Genomic DNA, 16,823 nt, shown 5'->3' on the forward strand with positions numbered 1-16,823 from the left:
ACACTGTACCCCATGGGTAACACTGCACCCCATACACCTTGGGGGGGGGAGATTACATGTAGTATTTTTTTAGGGAGCCATTACTTGAACAGTGGCACAGACATCATTTTAAAAAGATACCAGCCAGCATGAAAAACACTTTGGTCTTTAGATATTACAATCCACAGAGCAGAAATGTACTTCAAATACATTGCACAATTAGCCTCTATTTTAAGTAAATATGTGTCAGTTCTGTGGTATGGATACAAATAGGGCAAGAAAGGGATGCACTAGGATATTGTATCTGCCTAGGACTCTCTTATAGCCAGTACTAACTAGCTCCAGTACTAGAGGGACGAGGTCTGTAAAACAGATTTCAGACAGAGCCAGATAAGGCAGTAGCCTGCAAACAGGCGGCTTTGCGAGAGGCACACTGAATAAGCCTGTGAGGTAAATATAATGGACAGCAATTTCAACAAAAATGAAGAATTTAACTCCCTCATTCAGACATTAGACACCTATCTCTTCTTTACCTTTTGTGCAAATGACAAGATCATGGGAGAAATTGTAGGATCTATACCACAGATATGACGGTCTGCTGCCAGGAAAAGATTGGAGGCTGTTACTTGGCATCGTTTATTCAACAACAAAACCAGAAAAGATGACAAAAGGATCTTCACACCAGCTGGCTGAATTCCATGATTTGTGTGTGATACGCCACCAAGTTAAACAAAGTCTAATGCAGCACATCCTAGACCCTGTCTGCAAGGAGTGGAAGTGCCATTCAGAAAGGTGGGATTGCCAGAACCTTCTCTGATGTTCCAAGCAAAATAAAAGGTTTTAACATGACAATTATTGGTAGCCCATCTACCCTTCAAGTTGCCTATAAAGTAGCTTGGTCCTTTTAGCAGTAGCCAAGATTTTGTAAAGTTACAGATCAGTTTGACAACTACTTCTTAAATCTCTTACCATCATAATTTTGGCTGCTGTTAATGAAGATTGTGGTTAGCAAGTTATGAAAAGCTTGAAAAGCTGAATTCTTGAAACTGGTATCAATCAGTAAATAAAAATTAATATGGGATTTGTTGGTTTTCTTGAGAAGTCTACAATAGTTTGCCACATATGCTAAAATGCAGCCATGGACTTGCATCCTTTAAAAAAAAAACCGCAGGTGTTTTATGGCATTACATAGCAATAGTATAGATTTAAATTAACATTTTAAAATCTATATATATGGTGAAAAGACAGAACCCCAGAATCAAACCATGCTTTTTTTTCATCACTCTTATTTTAATATTAAGCTGAGCTAGTACACCGAGCACTTTCTAAAGGCTTCTTTGCCTAGTACATAAGTAAAGGCCCAAACCATTTTTACAAGACTAAAATGTACCTTTGAGGCTCTTTTTGCACTATTTGCATCATGCATACAAGTTGTTAATGTGAGAAATGCAGTTGAAGTGAATAGAATGCATATTCTCACCCACACAGCTTTTACGTTTACACTGTGGATCAATTTACAGAAAAAGCATAAATTTACACGTGAGATCACAGTGACTGCAAGACTGCACTAGCTAAGGCAGGGGTGGCCAATCCATGACTGGTGCCAGAGCGTCATCCAAAACACATCAGCACAATTTCACAACATTCAGGCATACAATAATCTTACTAGAGCCAACCTGATGCCCCTATTGAATAGAAACTGAAGTTCTGCTGTTTGCATTTTATTTCTGGTGTTTATTCTTGAATTCGCCTACACTGGCCAAAAAGTATATTTGTATTTGACAGTTTAAAATGAGAGCCTCAACACATTTTTAGCCAGTGTAGACTAAACCAAGAATAAATACCACGAATAAAATGTAAACCAGATCAAAATATCCAGCAGCACACCAACATGAGTGCGTCAGAAATGTGCATGGATACCCTATTATGAGCAAGATGGGGAACAAACAAGCTAGGAACCTACAGGTCTTCTACAGAAAACAAACTGACCTGCAAATGGGCAAGGCCCTACGTGATCAGTTCACAGCTCTGCCTGTAGATTCATTTTGTTGTAAAGGAAATAAGCTTCTACCACCCATACAGAGGCTCTAGACACAAAAGGCTTGGAGTCCATTACACAAACAAGCTGCAGACAATCCCAGCCCTTAACAATATTTTTTTTCTTTTAAGTACTTTTTAAATCAAAAGCATCCAGCAGCCTTTGCTTCCTTATAAGAGCTCATGACCTGGGCAATTCCCTCAAATTATAGCACTTATAGAGGTGTACGCTCTGCAACATCTAATATTTCCCTTGGAAATAATGTACTCATCACTCTTTGAAAACTGTGCTATGCACAACTCACAGGACGCCATCTTCCTACCAAGCATCATTTAACAGAAGAACTAACCATACCGTGGATTTATTAATTTGCTTCATTTATAGCATACCTTTCTCACTGAAACTCAAGGCATATTACTATACACACACACATTTAAACTAACTGGACAGCATTCAACATCCTCCAATAAAAAATGCAGTAGGACTAAAATTACAGAATTAGAAAGCAATGCAAACAAACAACCAAACAAAAAGAAACCTGTCTATGGCACGTCACACAATAATGTAGAATGTGGATTGTAAAGGTAGAAGATAATGTAGTAAAAACAAGGTGACACATACCATAGGCATCACAAAAGACTTTTTTGCCTTATAAAAACGGCATCCAGAACTGTTCCATTGTACAACGGGGAGGGGCTGTGGCTCAGCGGTAGAGCATCTGCTTGGCATGCAGAAAGTCTCAGGTTCAATCCCTGGCATCTCCAGTTAAAGGGACTAGGCAAGAAGGCCCGAAACCTTGGAGAACTGCTGCCAGTCTGAGTAGACAATACTGACTTTGATGGACCAAGGATCTGATTCAGTGTAAGGCAGCTTAATGTGTTCAACAGTTGTAATTCCTTTATAAATTGTACTCCAGAACATTTGTTTTGCACTTTCTGTGAAACAACCTCAGGAAGTCTGTTCCACAAGGTGAGACCCATATCAGAGAATGCACATGAATGGGCAGTGGCCAATCTTACCCATTTGTAAGGTGGCATCTTCATAAGGCTTAACTCAGATGAGCAAAGCCATTGAGGCATAGCATAGGCATAATCCTGCAAATATGTGGGTTTGAGGTCATTAAGTGCTTCACAGGTGATACCCAGTACCTTGAACTGAACCCCATAACTGATTGGTAACCTATGGAATTATTGCAGAATGGGCGTGGCATACATGTTCACCTAGCACCCAACAGTAACCAGGCTGCAGTGTTCTGTACCAAACTGAAGTTACCAGGATGGTTTTAAATATAGACCCTTGCAGAATGCCCTAAAACATCCCTTAGGTAAGGAGGTTGAGTCAAGTTAGGGGGCCATCTTCACAGCTAGAAGGATGCATTTTTTACAGCTGCAGTAGCTCGTTTCTTTAGCAATACTGCTGGATCCAGTATACCCCTAGGCTCATAAATGAGTCAGCAAGTGTCAGCTGAGCCCCAACAAAAGTAGGAAGCATAACACACTTTCAAGACCTCAGTTGTCCCAAGCAGCATTGCCTCCACCTTGTCAAGATTCAGTTTCAACTTGTTAACCCTTAGCTGTTCAATCACAGCAGTAAGGCACACACACACGAACCTTTATTAGCATAATAACCACATTGCCAGATGTGTTTGTACAGGCACCTTAAAAAAAGTGTTCCATCATAAAGTATCAGTTAAAATCAGTATATAACTAACATTTAAAAAGATCTCATATTTCAAGCTAATAAAACCATCTGGACCCTTTAATAACAAATACACTGATACATCTCTATGGTCACCACTCTTGTCCTATACCATCATTCTCTCTCTCTTTGTCTTTATAATGATTGCAAGAAATTCAGAGACATGCTCAGTGACTTTTGGGGTTTTATCCATCAATAAAAATTTGATACTCGTCTCACAGCAGTAAGGCATTGGTACAGGAACTCTACAGCACCACCAGGCAATTTGCATGGAGAAATGTAGACGTAGGTGTCATCGCGTAATGATGACAGTCTACTCCAAAAGCACAAATGATTTCCCCTAAGAGCTTTACTTAGACATTTAATAGTATGGAGGATAAGACTGAGCCTTCTGGAACTCCACAGAACAAATCCCACACTGAAGACAACTGGTCTCCAACAGCAACCCTCTGAGACCTGCTCAAAAGGAATGTTTTACACCAATCCAAAGCTTATTCCTCAATCCCTACTGCTACCTCCAAACCTCTCCATAAGGTGGCAGGTCCACAGTGCCAAAGGATGCTGATGAATCCAGTAAGAGCAACAGACTAAGCATACACTAGTTGCCACAATTTTCCCCCAAGCACTTCTCTCTCCCTTTAAACAGTTCCTTATGTGTATGTATTTCTTTTACAAAGAGGCAGTGATGGTTTACCAATGTAATGTTGGCCCATCATGCACAGGAAAGCTGCCAGAAAAAGAGAGTGGGTTTCTAGTGGTGTGGACAGACACCACTGCAGGAATGCAATAGCTCCTGAGTTATAACACCTGTTGCTGCTACAATAATGTGTGTGTGTGCGTGCGCAGCAAGGTCACCCCACCTGCCCATCTTTTGTGTATGTTTCCTTAGCTAGGGGCACAAGAGCATTACTTTAGACCTGCTTCCATTGCCTCTAACACCTACACACCTAGCCGCCCTTGATGCTGATGAAGGCCACATGAGTCTGCACCACAACCCACTGCTTCATTTAACAATAAACATTTGCATCAGGGAATGCTTTAAGGCCAGAGGTCCCGATCCGGCCTCTTTGAGTGCTCTTATCTGGCCTGCGAGCCAGCTGAGCCGGCCGCCACCACCCCACTCCCAATCTGGGCTGGTAAGGCATAGCCCAGCCTGACCAAGTGACAGTCATGTCATATCTGGCCCTCGGAACAATTGAGTTCAACACCCCTGCTATAAGGTGTCGGGAAGAACAAAAACTGAATTCAGCAAAAATGGAACTAGATTTATTTTTAAACACTCTACTGCATTGCTAACAGGATCCTGTGACGGATAAAAATCAATATCGTACCACTGGAATGAATTATGCAAAGAGGTAGGTTTACCTAAATGAATACGGCTTGCAAAGTTCATCTGTTGATCAATGTGGGATGATAAAGTTGTTCCACTTCTTATTGAGAGTGTCGGGGAGGGGGGTTGTTGCTATACCGAAGGAGAATTCTTCTTTGAAGCAGTGGTTCAATACCTGGCTCAATACCACGTACTATGATGTGCCTTGGAGGATTGTTTTCCTAGTCTCTTGAGCAACTTAATTACTCCCACAATACAAGTATTCATTTAAATATAATTCAACAAATAAATCACAAATTAAAGAGGAAAACAACTGAACTAAAGTAGCAGGCCTACAGCAGAAAATATCTTGTGAAGCAACAAACAACTATATTTTAAAAGGAAGCGGGGGGGGGGGACATGAAAATTCACTCAAGAAGTTAAAATGTTTATTTATTTATTACACAAACCAGAGACTCTTGAACAAAATTGTATTCAGAGAGGAAATGTAGTTATTATTTACAAAGTCAGTACCTGAATGGCCTAGGCATTCTGTCTGACTGCAGTCATGCAAACAGCATAATTTTTAAAGCTCTCTCAAAAATACCCCTCCACGTGTCCTAAAATCATCTTCCAAATTTACATTTTCTCCATTGACCAACATTCCTTCACTGCTGCACCACTATCCCCAATCCTAGCAACAACCACTTAGATCGCCAAAAACTTTCATCAATCTCTGCTCCTTTCCCCAGACTCCTAGTCACCACCCCTTTTAGCCTTTGGTATCTCTGCTGATCCAAGTGTTAGTTTCTCATCTAATTTCCTGCCCCCACTGGTCCCATCTTTCCTGGCAGGCACTTCACACAGCTGCAGATGCCCGCCTGCTGTGCTTCAGGGCATTTTCCCCATAGGGAGAGATGTGCCTGTAGACAGAAAAGCACTCCCTGGCTGCTATGTTGCTGAGACATCTGGATTTGAGAAACGTTGTTGTATAGGTCACACAGTATGATCATCCTGTTTCTATGGATTTTCTCCCATGAGGACCATTCAGTAAGCAAGATCATATCCTTAGACAGTTTCCCAAGTCAATATTTTAATTTTTTTTAAGTGAGATTCTCAGAAGTTATTGCAGCTATCATCCCATAAATCCCCCAAATCACCAACATGAATGGCTGACTTATAACTGCTAAACATATCTCCCAGCCCTATTTCAAACTAAAGTCTGCTGGTTAAGCGATCTCTCCAGTTATATAGACCAATATGAAATGTTTAGAAAAGAAATATTTTAAATGTTTGTTTGGTTATGATTTTTCTCAGATTCAAAAAAGAGGGAAATCACTTACCCTCCTGCTTTACTTAGTTAAAAAGTAGCAATAACAAATCCCGTACTTGCGTGATACTCCAGTATCCTGTACTTGCATGGTGCTCCAGTATCTAACAGCCCTATGGGACAAAGGTGGGTCATTTAACAAATGAGTGGTTATAGCGGAAGACTCAGGAGATTTGGAAGCAATCCTTTGCCTAGCTGTGTGTGATCCTGGGCAAATCAAGGGCAAGACAATTGCCTAAAGTGCTCCAGATTGTACCAGCTCCACTAAAGAGAATGTGATTTACTTACACTGATGAGCAGATAAAGAACTTGAGTACTGGGACACTCACAGCAACTTCAGATTCTGCTCCGCAGACTATATACTCAAAGGACCGCATCTACTGAGAACAAAAACCATCTCCAAATTGAGCAAGGAGATTCAAATTGAGCAATCAGAGGGCAGGAAAATATACATATTTTTCTCAGCGTGTGTGTTTCCAAACAGTGGAATTTTTAAGCAATTACTGGGAGAGCTGAACAAATGGGGTAAATATGTTGCAGGATCATGAGATAATAAGCACGAAGGACCACTAAAAACCACCCCTTATTTACTCCTCCCATTACAGGCCTTGTGAAATTTTTAGAAAACTATTTTCTTTGAGTTACCAGCAAGCCAGGTTGTGGTTCTCTTTTCAAGTTTGCTGCTTGCCTGTCAGGCCTGCTCTCTGCAGAGGCTGCCTGACTGAGAGTGTTTTGGTTTCACCAGGTGCGGCTCAAGGTCGGCCCTGTTAACCGCCAAATTCCTATTCTGACTCTGACTCCTGTGGGAACAGCCCTCATTGGGAGGGGGGTTTGCCATAGCTGCCAATGCTATCTTGGTATGACCAATACTCTTTCATATAGGCCTTGTACCGGGCCTCTAGTTCTCATTCGTGCCAACTTACCTATAGCTGCTGTAAACCTGTAGACATTTTCCAATAAATCAACTCTATTTTGGACTCCTCGTCTGTGGATGTTGTTGGGCCAGCAATCCTTTATATAAGATACTCAGCTTTGGCACCACTTTGTCTCATGGGGGAATAAACCAGAGTTGTTGAGTATTTCACTAAGCCGAAATAAAAATTAGGGAAGAAACTGAAAGCTTGTCTGACATTTTGCTTCAAAATTTGTCATGACCCCTGAACAGACCTACTCTGACATCCTAGCTGGCCCACCTAGGGCAATTCAGTTCTTCACTGGGCTTTACTTCCTACTGCAAAGTGCTACTAACTAATGGTATGCTCTCAATGCCAGCAGTCTAAAAGCAAGTTCTGCAGAGCAGAGATGCAGACTAGGCTGAAAATATGAGTAATTCTTCTCTATACCTTGAAAACAAAGAAACTGCCCTTATTAACTCACACTCAGAAGATCACTGGCAAAATCTAATTTTTCAACAGCAGGCTGGTAATATGTTGATGAATTTATAGTCTGCCTTTCTGAGACTCAAATTGGGATTTCTGATTATTACACAGAATGACACGGTAGAATTTTGAACTATAACCCATTGGCCTACAAGTGGGGAGGGGGTTATCTTTTTTAAGTGTTTCCTTTTAAAAAAGGCCCTCTCTCACATGCAGTAAGCTACCATATCAGCAAATGGGCTGCGCTAATCCCTTCTCCCTGATCTGCTTGTTTAACATTGATAAAGTTTAAGAACCTCAATTATATGATAATGGCAGCCTCAGCAGAGGCCAAGATATTGATCTAATAATGTCTAATGAAGGTGGTCACATTGGATCAAGTGGCAGCCTTGCCTATCTCTTCCGACGAGGCTTTTTTGAAAAAGGCGGCCAAGGTGGCTGCGCTCCGCAATGAATGGGCCGTGATAACATTCGGGACCTGGACACCACTGGCTAGGTAAGCCTCCCTGATACATAGTCTAATTGATGTACTTATGGCCTGTCAGGACATGCGAAGACCCTTGTTGGGTGCCAAAATGGAAATAAACAAATTCCGTTTTCCTAATAGATTCAGTTCTAGAAATGTAAATGTGAATGGCTCTGCACAAGTCCAATGAGTGCCAATTCCGTTCCTTAGGCGTGGAAGGATTGGAACAAAAGGAAGGGAGGTGAATCGCCTGAGTCTGATGAAATTTAGAATTCACTTTGGGAACAAAAGAGGGGTCAGTCCGTAAAACAATCTTGCCCTTATGGAACACGCATAAATCCTTGCGGATAGAAAGGGCACTCAATTTGGATACCCTCCTGGTGGAGGTTATGGCAACTAAAAATAAGGTTTTCATCTTCACCATCCGTAAGGGGATTTCCCTCATAGGTTCAAAGGGATTTTTGGTTAGAGCCGACAGCACCGCGTTCAGTCTCCACATGGGAAAACGGTGTGACAAAGGATGGGTAGATTGATCCATTCCTTTAATAAAGGCCTTAATTTGGGGGTGAGACGACAGGGGAGTCCCGTCAAGTCTTGAGTAAACCGTGGCAATTGCAGACACCTGTTTCCGTAAGGTAGCCGCTCGAAGACCCTGTTGTGCACCATCCTGAAGAAACTCCAGTAACTGAGGGAGCTTGGGAGAGATGGGATTGATCGCCTTCCGGTGGCACCATCGGGAAAAGGTTTTCCAGGTATACTGATATATTCGTACAGCGGAAGGACGTCTGGCTTTTAGTATGGTTCCCACAACCTCCTTGGAAAGGCCAAGAGCTAAGAGCCTTGTCCTCTCAAACTCCAAGCAGTCAATTGAAACCATTCTGGGTCCGGATGAGTCATCAGTCCCTGCTGAAGGAGATTGGAGGATACTGAGAGAGGCCAGGGCGTCCGAATGGAGAGTTCCAGGAGTGCCGGGAACCACGGCCGATGTGGCCAATTGGGAGCAATCAGGATTATCTCCGCCCTCTCTGATCTGATCTTCCTGATCACCTTCGGAAGAATCGGAAGCAGTGGAAATGCATACATGAGCCCCGGAGGCCACTGAGTCAGAAGGGCGTCCACTTGCTCTGCTTCCAGATGGTAAAATCAGGAGAAGAACCTCTCCACCTGTCGATTCTGGAACGAGGCAAACAGATCCACCAAGGGAGTTCCAAACTGGTTGGTGATGGCTTGGAAGACATGTGGGTCCAGCATCCATTCCCCTTCCTGAAGAGTCTGTTGGCTTAGCCATTCCGCCAGGGTGTTGAGGATGCCCCTGACATGCTCTGCCCTCAGAGACAGTAGGTGTTTTTCGGCCCAGAGCAAAATGACCACAGACTCCTGATGTAGGTGAGAGGAGCAAGACCCACCCTGCTTGTTGATGTGGGCCTTGGTTGCTACATTGTCTGTCCTTATGAGTACATGTTTGTTTCAAAACAGGTCGTGGAATTTGAGGAGAGCTAGGCGCACTGCCCTGAGTTTGAGGAGATTGATGTGGAGAAAGATTCTGGCTGACTCCATACCCCTTGAACGAAGGAGCCTTCCACCGTGGCTCCCCAGCCCTCGAGGCTGGCGTCTATGAATACCTGAATTGGCTGGTCGTGTAGATACAGTTGACCTGCAGTTAAGTTAGTGATGTTGGTCCACCAGGAAAGACTCGCCCTGGCCACGGGTTCTAAGGAGAAGGTCTTGTCTATCTTGTGTGTGATGAACAGTTGAAAGGGACGCAGCGCTGCTTGAAGAGGTCAGGAGTGAAATCGCACCCTGGTAATCAGGTCTAGACAAGCACCATGAGGCCTAGGAGCCTTGACAGAGTCATGAGTCGATGTCAAGATGATTTTACTGCAGATTTGGCCACGGCTGCAATCTTGCGAGCCTTGTCTGTTGGAAGATACACTGAGTTGGTAGTGGAGTCTATGATCACTCCCCGGTGCTTGATCCTCTGCGTCGGGATTAAAAGGCTTTTGTTCTGGTTTATCAGGTAACTATGCATCTCGAGAGTCCAGATGACCCAGCTGGTGTGCTGTAGGGCCAATTCATATGAGGGAGCAGAGACGAGAAGGTCGTCTACGTAGGGATGCAGTTGGATCCCCTCCTTTCTCAGTGACGCCACGATGGCCACCATTATTTTGGAAAACACTCTGGGGGCAGATGTCAAGCCAAAGGACATTGCCCTGAACTGTAAATGAAGGGCCATATAACTGAAGCGCAGGAAGCTGCGGTGGGATGAATGAATGGGGATGTGCATGTAGGCCTCGGTAAGGTCTATGGAAGTCTTAAGGAGTTCGGACGCAATGCCTCTACGATGGTTCTCAGAGTCTCCATACGGAAATGCTTGGCCTGAACAAAGTGATTGAGGAATTTGAGGTCCAGGATAGCTCTCCAGTCCCCATTCTTTTTGGGGATCGTGAAAAAGGTGGAATAAACCCCTTGGAGACGTTTCAGTACAGGAACTTCCTCTATGGCCCCAATTTGGAGCAGATGAGAGATGGCTTCCATAGTTCTTTGATGTTTCACGGCGCTGCGGTAGCCTGGAGAGGCAATGAATCGATTTGGGGGCTTGCGATGAAATTCTATTAGATATCCCTGTTGAATCAGTTGTAGTGCCCAGGCGTCCGTCTGGGAGTGGCGCCATTGTGGAAGGAAAAGTTGTAACCTTCCCACCACCACTGGAGTCCTGGCGTCCCTGTTTGTTCCCTTTGGAGAACTTGTCAGATTTGTCTGCCTGGAAGGGCTGTGGTTGGGAAGAGCGATTGAACTGGTTAAAGCGTCGAAAGGACCCTCTCTGAGAAGACCAGTGTGGGTGTGTCTGATCCTGTCTGAACCTAGATAAGGTATGGTAGGATCGAAAGGGCTGAGAGTAATGACCAAAGCGGTGTTCCTTTCTATGGGACTTAAGAATCACCTTATTCTTATCCTTAAGTTCAGAAAGCATCTTATCCAGCCTCTCTCCAAATAGCTTTCCGCCTTTGTAGGGATGAGCCATTAACATGGTCTTGGACCTGTACTCGGCCATCCATGGTCTTACCCATAAGGCCCTGCGTATGGCTTTATTAGAGGCTACCGCTCTAGCAGCGAAAATCACCGTGTCTAAAGATGCATCCGCCAGGAAAGAAGACGCCTTTAATACCCGAGAGAGGCCTTCTGCTATTTTTTTATCTGCAGTGGAGAGAAGCTGAGTGAGCTTAATCCAAGCATTCAAAGCCCTAGCCATGAGAGCTATAGAGGTGTTGGCCTCAATAGACAGCGCTGCTGCCTTGTGTACCTTTTTGGAAAGAAACTCCATTTTCCTATCCAGTTGATCTTTAATAAACCCCACTCCATCCTCTGCTAGAGGATTGAAGGGCGGAGATAGGAGCATCTACCATGGGCAACTCCAGCATATCCATAGCATAGGAGGCCATCTCATACAGTTTCTTGGCACTGCCAGAGAACTGCTTATTATGGAGGGGTTTATCCCATTCCGCTCTAATAACCTTTTCAAAGTATTCCGGTAAGGGAACCTTAATAGTTTGAACATCACATTGGGGAAAGTATTCCTTAGAACCTTTGCGTCTGGATTTAGGTTTAGATTCTTCCGAAGCATCAGCTTCATCAGATAAGTCTAACGCAAACAGAGCCTTGGCTAGAAGAGCTTGAAAATCATCAGGACAGAACAGCCTGGGCTGCTGTTCCTGCATAACAGGGAGTTCTTTGTCTGACACGAATTCTCCCTCCTCTTTATCATCGGCTACAGAGGCCCTATCTGCAAGGGAGCAGTCATCCCTATTGAACTGCACTTGAGTAAATGGCCCTGCTTTCATGGCTGCCTTAGTCATTGAACTGCACTTGAGCAAATGGTCCTGCTTTCATGGCTGCCTTAGAGGGGGCGCTTTGGCTGCAGACAGGCTCTTCCTGGATGGGTTCAGAAATGGTCGAGGACCTAGGGGAAGAACCAAACTGAGTGGGCCCCAATGTGAATAAGGTTGGAAGAAGCCTTGATGAGGGTAACTCTGTTGGAAGGAAAAGGATAAGAGCCTGAAGCCTCTGGAATTGCCTTTCCATGGATCCCTCAATCATGCACTTGCTCAAAGGTAGGATTCTTAGAGGGGGCCCCCTCTTCAGAAGGGGGAAATATGTTACCCTCTGACAACTTCTTGGACTCCCCATTCGAAGGCACCGCAGAGGATCCGTCGGGGACCTTAGAGGTCGAAGCGGAACTGTGCTTTAACGGGCGCTTGCGGCTGCTGTTTTTCTTCCCGCCGTTATTTTTATTTTTCTTAGTCGTTTTGCCAGCTGTGTCAGAAGGCGGCAAAGTCTTCCCTGCTTCCCTCTCTGATAGCCCGCTGGGGCGGCTAGCAGCGGGAGTGATTTAAGGGCCAATTCTTGGTCTGCATCGGAAAGGAGCACAATCTCCTCCGATGCCTCTTTTCCGGCAGCCATTTTGTTTGCCGCAGTTTCCCGCGGTTTCTCCCGCAGCTCAGCTGTTAGTCAGCCGAGCCGGGAGCTAAAAATAGCTACAAACGTACCCAGACAAGAGGGAGGGAAGGAGGGAGAACAGCTGGGTATGAAAATAGGGTAAAAGGAAAACCTAATCCACTTCTCTATCTATGCTAGATTGCAGCTATGGCTGCATGCACTCTACCCCAGCGAAGGCAGGAGAAGAACTGGAAGTGGAGGCGTTCCTCACCCAGGAGACAGGAAGTTGTTAGTTAAGTCCTGCCTACCCCTAGCAATGAGCGAGAAACACCCAAAGATCAAGATGCCCTTCCTTCAGAGCGGGAAAGATGGAGAGAGAAAATGGCTGAATATGCAGTGATGGCAGAGTTGACTCATTTGTTGAATAGAAGACCCACGGGGGAATTACAGAAGAAATGAAAACCTTATTATGATTATGTACAACTGTAATCTCAACATTATGTAGTAGAATTCAAAAGTGAGCAATAACTACTGATAGAGTAGGTAAGAATAACAAAGGGTAGAGTGTATAGGTGGTTTATTAGTAGCAGGAACCAGTAATGTACAATTTGATTAACTTTATATGTACCATATGTTAAATGATAAAGTAATAATCAAAGACTTAGTAAGTAGCCACGTAAATATGCTGTTAAGAATGATAGCCCGTTATTTAAAGCAAATGGTAGACCAGATGACGAGGTGTAGCGAAATAAGAAGGATCAATCCTATTAATTATTATGCAGTATATTATATTTCAATTTAGGAATTCTGGAACTTAATATAATGATGTCTTTCAAGAATGACATAGTTATTGCCTAGCTGAAATAGAAGGTGTTAATATATGGTACCCTTTGGAAGGCTCGATACACTGTATGTATGGTTATGTTTTGAATTTTCTTTTTTGTTAATATTTTTTAAAAGATAGTTTAAGAACCAAGACATTCTACAGCCCAGGAGACAGTTGTTTTCCATTAGAGGGATGGAAAGGGAGAAGGGCCAGAAGGCAACCCCCTAAGCCATTCCCTCCATTAAGGGTACCTTTCCCTGTTTTCACCCTCTGCCTAGTCACTGCAAACCTCATGATGAAAAGCAAGTGGAGTAAGAACAGACTAAACTGTCCAACACTAATCACCACCTCACAGGCCACCAAGGACAAATGAGATTGGGCTACTGGAAACATAGGTTTTGGTAACACGGTGGATAAACACTACTGCATAGCATTGTGATATTGAAATCCCATTCAGTGCTCTCATTTCCAATCTAAAGGAAATGCCACAAGTGACCGTTTATGCAACCCAAATAGTCTAGTAAACTGGGGAGGGGGGAGGAAAAACAGTGTGCAGAAATCAACACACTTAAAATCAGGACATTTATCATTAGCATGATGCCCCGTCTCAAAAATACATACCTCCTACATCCCTTAACAAGTTATCAGACGGACTACATAACATTAGGCAGGTACACTATGTGCATATATAAGGTACACGTTTTTAGCTATCAGCTACTTTGGTATCTCTACACCAAATGAAGAACAAGAGCTTGCAAGGATGCATGAGAAAAAGCCAGATGGAGAAGCAGCCTGCTTCAGGAAGAGCAAACACCATGTACCTAACTACGCTATTGCGGTCCCCGTGTTACTGCACACTGCAGACATACCCCAAAACAGAAACAGGTTATTTTTAAGCGCATAAAGCCTTCCATGTTTCCCACAAAGGACACGTTTCAGCAGGCAAAACATTCACAAACTAAGACCAGGAGACTTGGACATCTGTCTTCTGTCCCTGCCATTTAACTCTCCTATGCAACCTGTACAGAACTAAAGATACTGGCCAAGCTAAGCAAAAGTGCAAACCAATGAAGCAGGAAAGAACAAGCGGTGCTTTATTTCTTAGACGTGACTTGATGTACAGAAACTACCTATAATTGCTCGTTGGGACAGAAATGCACTTTACCCATACTCAGCAGCAACATCTCTTTAGTGTCTCAAAGCCACAGCCTGGAATTCCAAAGAGATTCCTGGACTGATCTCTGACCAAATTAGGCCCCAAATTTTAAAAAATTAGTTAAGGCAATTTAGCTTTCTGTTCTCCACATAATGGTTTTGTTGCACAGGAAATGCATGGCTGTTGCTAACTTGCCATTCAGGATCTAAGTGCATTTGGTTGGGAGGGGTTGAATCCATATGTCTTGCCACAAGCTAGCATGGCAGGTGTTGGAAGAGATGCAATTAGTCAATCCCCCAGATGCTAGTCAATCCTCCCAATGACTTATGCGCTGCTTGCACAACCACCCCCAGAGAGTGCTAACTAAATTACCTGCCTCAACAGCGATTTTAAATTCAGCATCCTGAAAACCTTTTGCTGAAAGCTAAAAGTAGCATAATCTCTGGTGTTCAACAAACAGGCAGACATACTAGAAAAGAAGGAGTAAAGCATTGCATCAAGTCAGTGCCTCCCCAAACTTCAAAAGCCTGGCATTTGGCTCCCCATGTTTGCAAAACAGGTGTGCAAACATACAGCTATTCTGGCAGGCAAATACTGAAGCTCCTCTACTAATACATCTTAAAACAAACCAACCCCTTTATTCTTTTATTCTCCTTGCAACCCCTGAAGTGTTCAGCCAGCCAGTAGACTAACAAGAGAGCAGACATCTGCTGAAACCCATAGGAAACACCAGGGCCCTCTTAACAGCAATATAAGCCCCTGGGGAAAACAGTGTACTGGGGCCCCTACCTACACAGGAACAAAAATGTAAATGGTCGATAAAATTAAAGATATATTTATTGGTACTTCCAACAAAATCAGTCTTTAAACATTTAAAAACATGCCGTACGGCAAAGACTAATCAACACAACCACTTGTACAATATAACACTATGTTTATAATATTTATAGCGGAGCATAGTGTTTATTTATTCATTGACAGCAAGTCACAACATGCACAGATTAGCATGGGGCCCCTATGCACGTGGGGGCCCTGGGCAATTGCCCAGTGTGCCCATGCATTAAGGCAGCCCTGGGAAACACCCCTGGAGAAAAGCACAGGGAAGGGGGGTAGAGATGGGGGGGGTAGAGATGGGGGGGGGCTCAATGGGGCATTATCCTCAGCTTCCCTCGCGGTGGGAAGCAGCTTCTAATTGTGGGGTGGGGGGGCAGGGATGGAAGGACTGCCTACCATCTCCCCGTCCACGCTCACCTCCTGTGACGGGAGCCTGAAGACTGGCCCGCTTCCTCAGCGGGGAGCCGCTCTTGGGGGGCACGATGCCCGACGACATCCTGCTCCTTCTTGATGCGCCGCGGAAGTCTCGGCACCGGCGCGGCTGCGGTCGAGGCTCACGACCAAAAAGGCGGAGACGGAGGCGGGCCGCGCCCCTCGCTGCGGATTGATGGAAAGCGCCGTGCCCCCCCCAAGGGACTGGCCACAGTGCCCCGCAGCCGACCGCGGGGGGAGCATCAGTTCACGGGGCAGCGTTTGCTACTCCGCTTTGCCCGGGACGGTTCCTGCAGGGAACACCCGGGCTGAAATCCCATGCACTTGGGAGCACCCTTCTCGAAGCCTGCGCGGTTTCGGGTTGCGCGGGTGGGCTAGCCGCGCGTGGCGATCTGGATTGTGAGCCCTCCTTGGCAGCGTTCCGTCCGACCCCTCTGCTCCGGGAAACCCTAGGGCGAAAACGCGCGGGCGCTTGAGCCTCCTTTATTCCCTGTTCCAGCCAGGATTCAGCCAGGATCGAACGCACGAACGTTCTTCCCTGTTCCAGCCAGGATCGAACGCACGGACGTTCGAAGAACGTTCAGCCAGGATCGAACGCACGAACGTGGGGTGGGGTGGGGTGCGTTCGATCCTGGCTGAATCCTGGCTGGAACAGGGAATAAAGGAGGCTCAAGCGACCGTGCGCTTTCGCCCCTAGTGAACGAACGCGTGTAGGATAGGGGGCTTCACGCCCGAGGAATCGCGCGCCCTGTACTGCAGTAACAAACCCGCGCCCACCCACGCCTGGGAAAAATGGAAAATCCCAAGCTGCCCGCCCCTGGCTCTATTGACTGTTAATAGAAATTACATACGCCTTCAAACGGATCGTGACTATTATGAGCTCTTCCCCAAAGGGCAAGAATCCTGAGTGCATCCGTACCGCTTTCCGCAAGCACCCTAAAA

General features: G+C 44.9%; 1 protein-coding gene across 2 annotated transcripts in view; it reads right to left on the minus strand.

Moving 5' to 3' along the window:
• Positions 1 to 15,967, minus strand: part of AMPD2 (adenosine monophosphate deaminase 2) — a 53,062-nt gene extending 37,095 nt beyond the window's left edge. For both annotated transcript variants that reach the window (XM_056867556.1, XM_056867555.1), the window contains exon 1: positions 15,867 to 15,967. In XM_056867556.1, the coding sequence (XP_056723534.1) occupies positions 15,867 to 15,945 (79 nt within the window). In that variant the 5' untranslated portion in view covers positions 15,946 to 15,967. The remainder of the gene's footprint in view (positions 1 to 15,866) is intronic.
• Between the last annotated feature and the right edge of the window lie 856 nt (positions 15,968 to 16,823).

Source organism: Euleptes europaea, chromosome 2 (genome assembly GCF_029931775.1).
Source record: "Euleptes europaea isolate rEulEur1 chromosome 2, rEulEur1.hap1, whole genome shotgun sequence".
NCBI classification, from domain to species: domain Eukaryota; kingdom Metazoa; phylum Chordata; class Lepidosauria; order Squamata; family Sphaerodactylidae; genus Euleptes; species Euleptes europaea.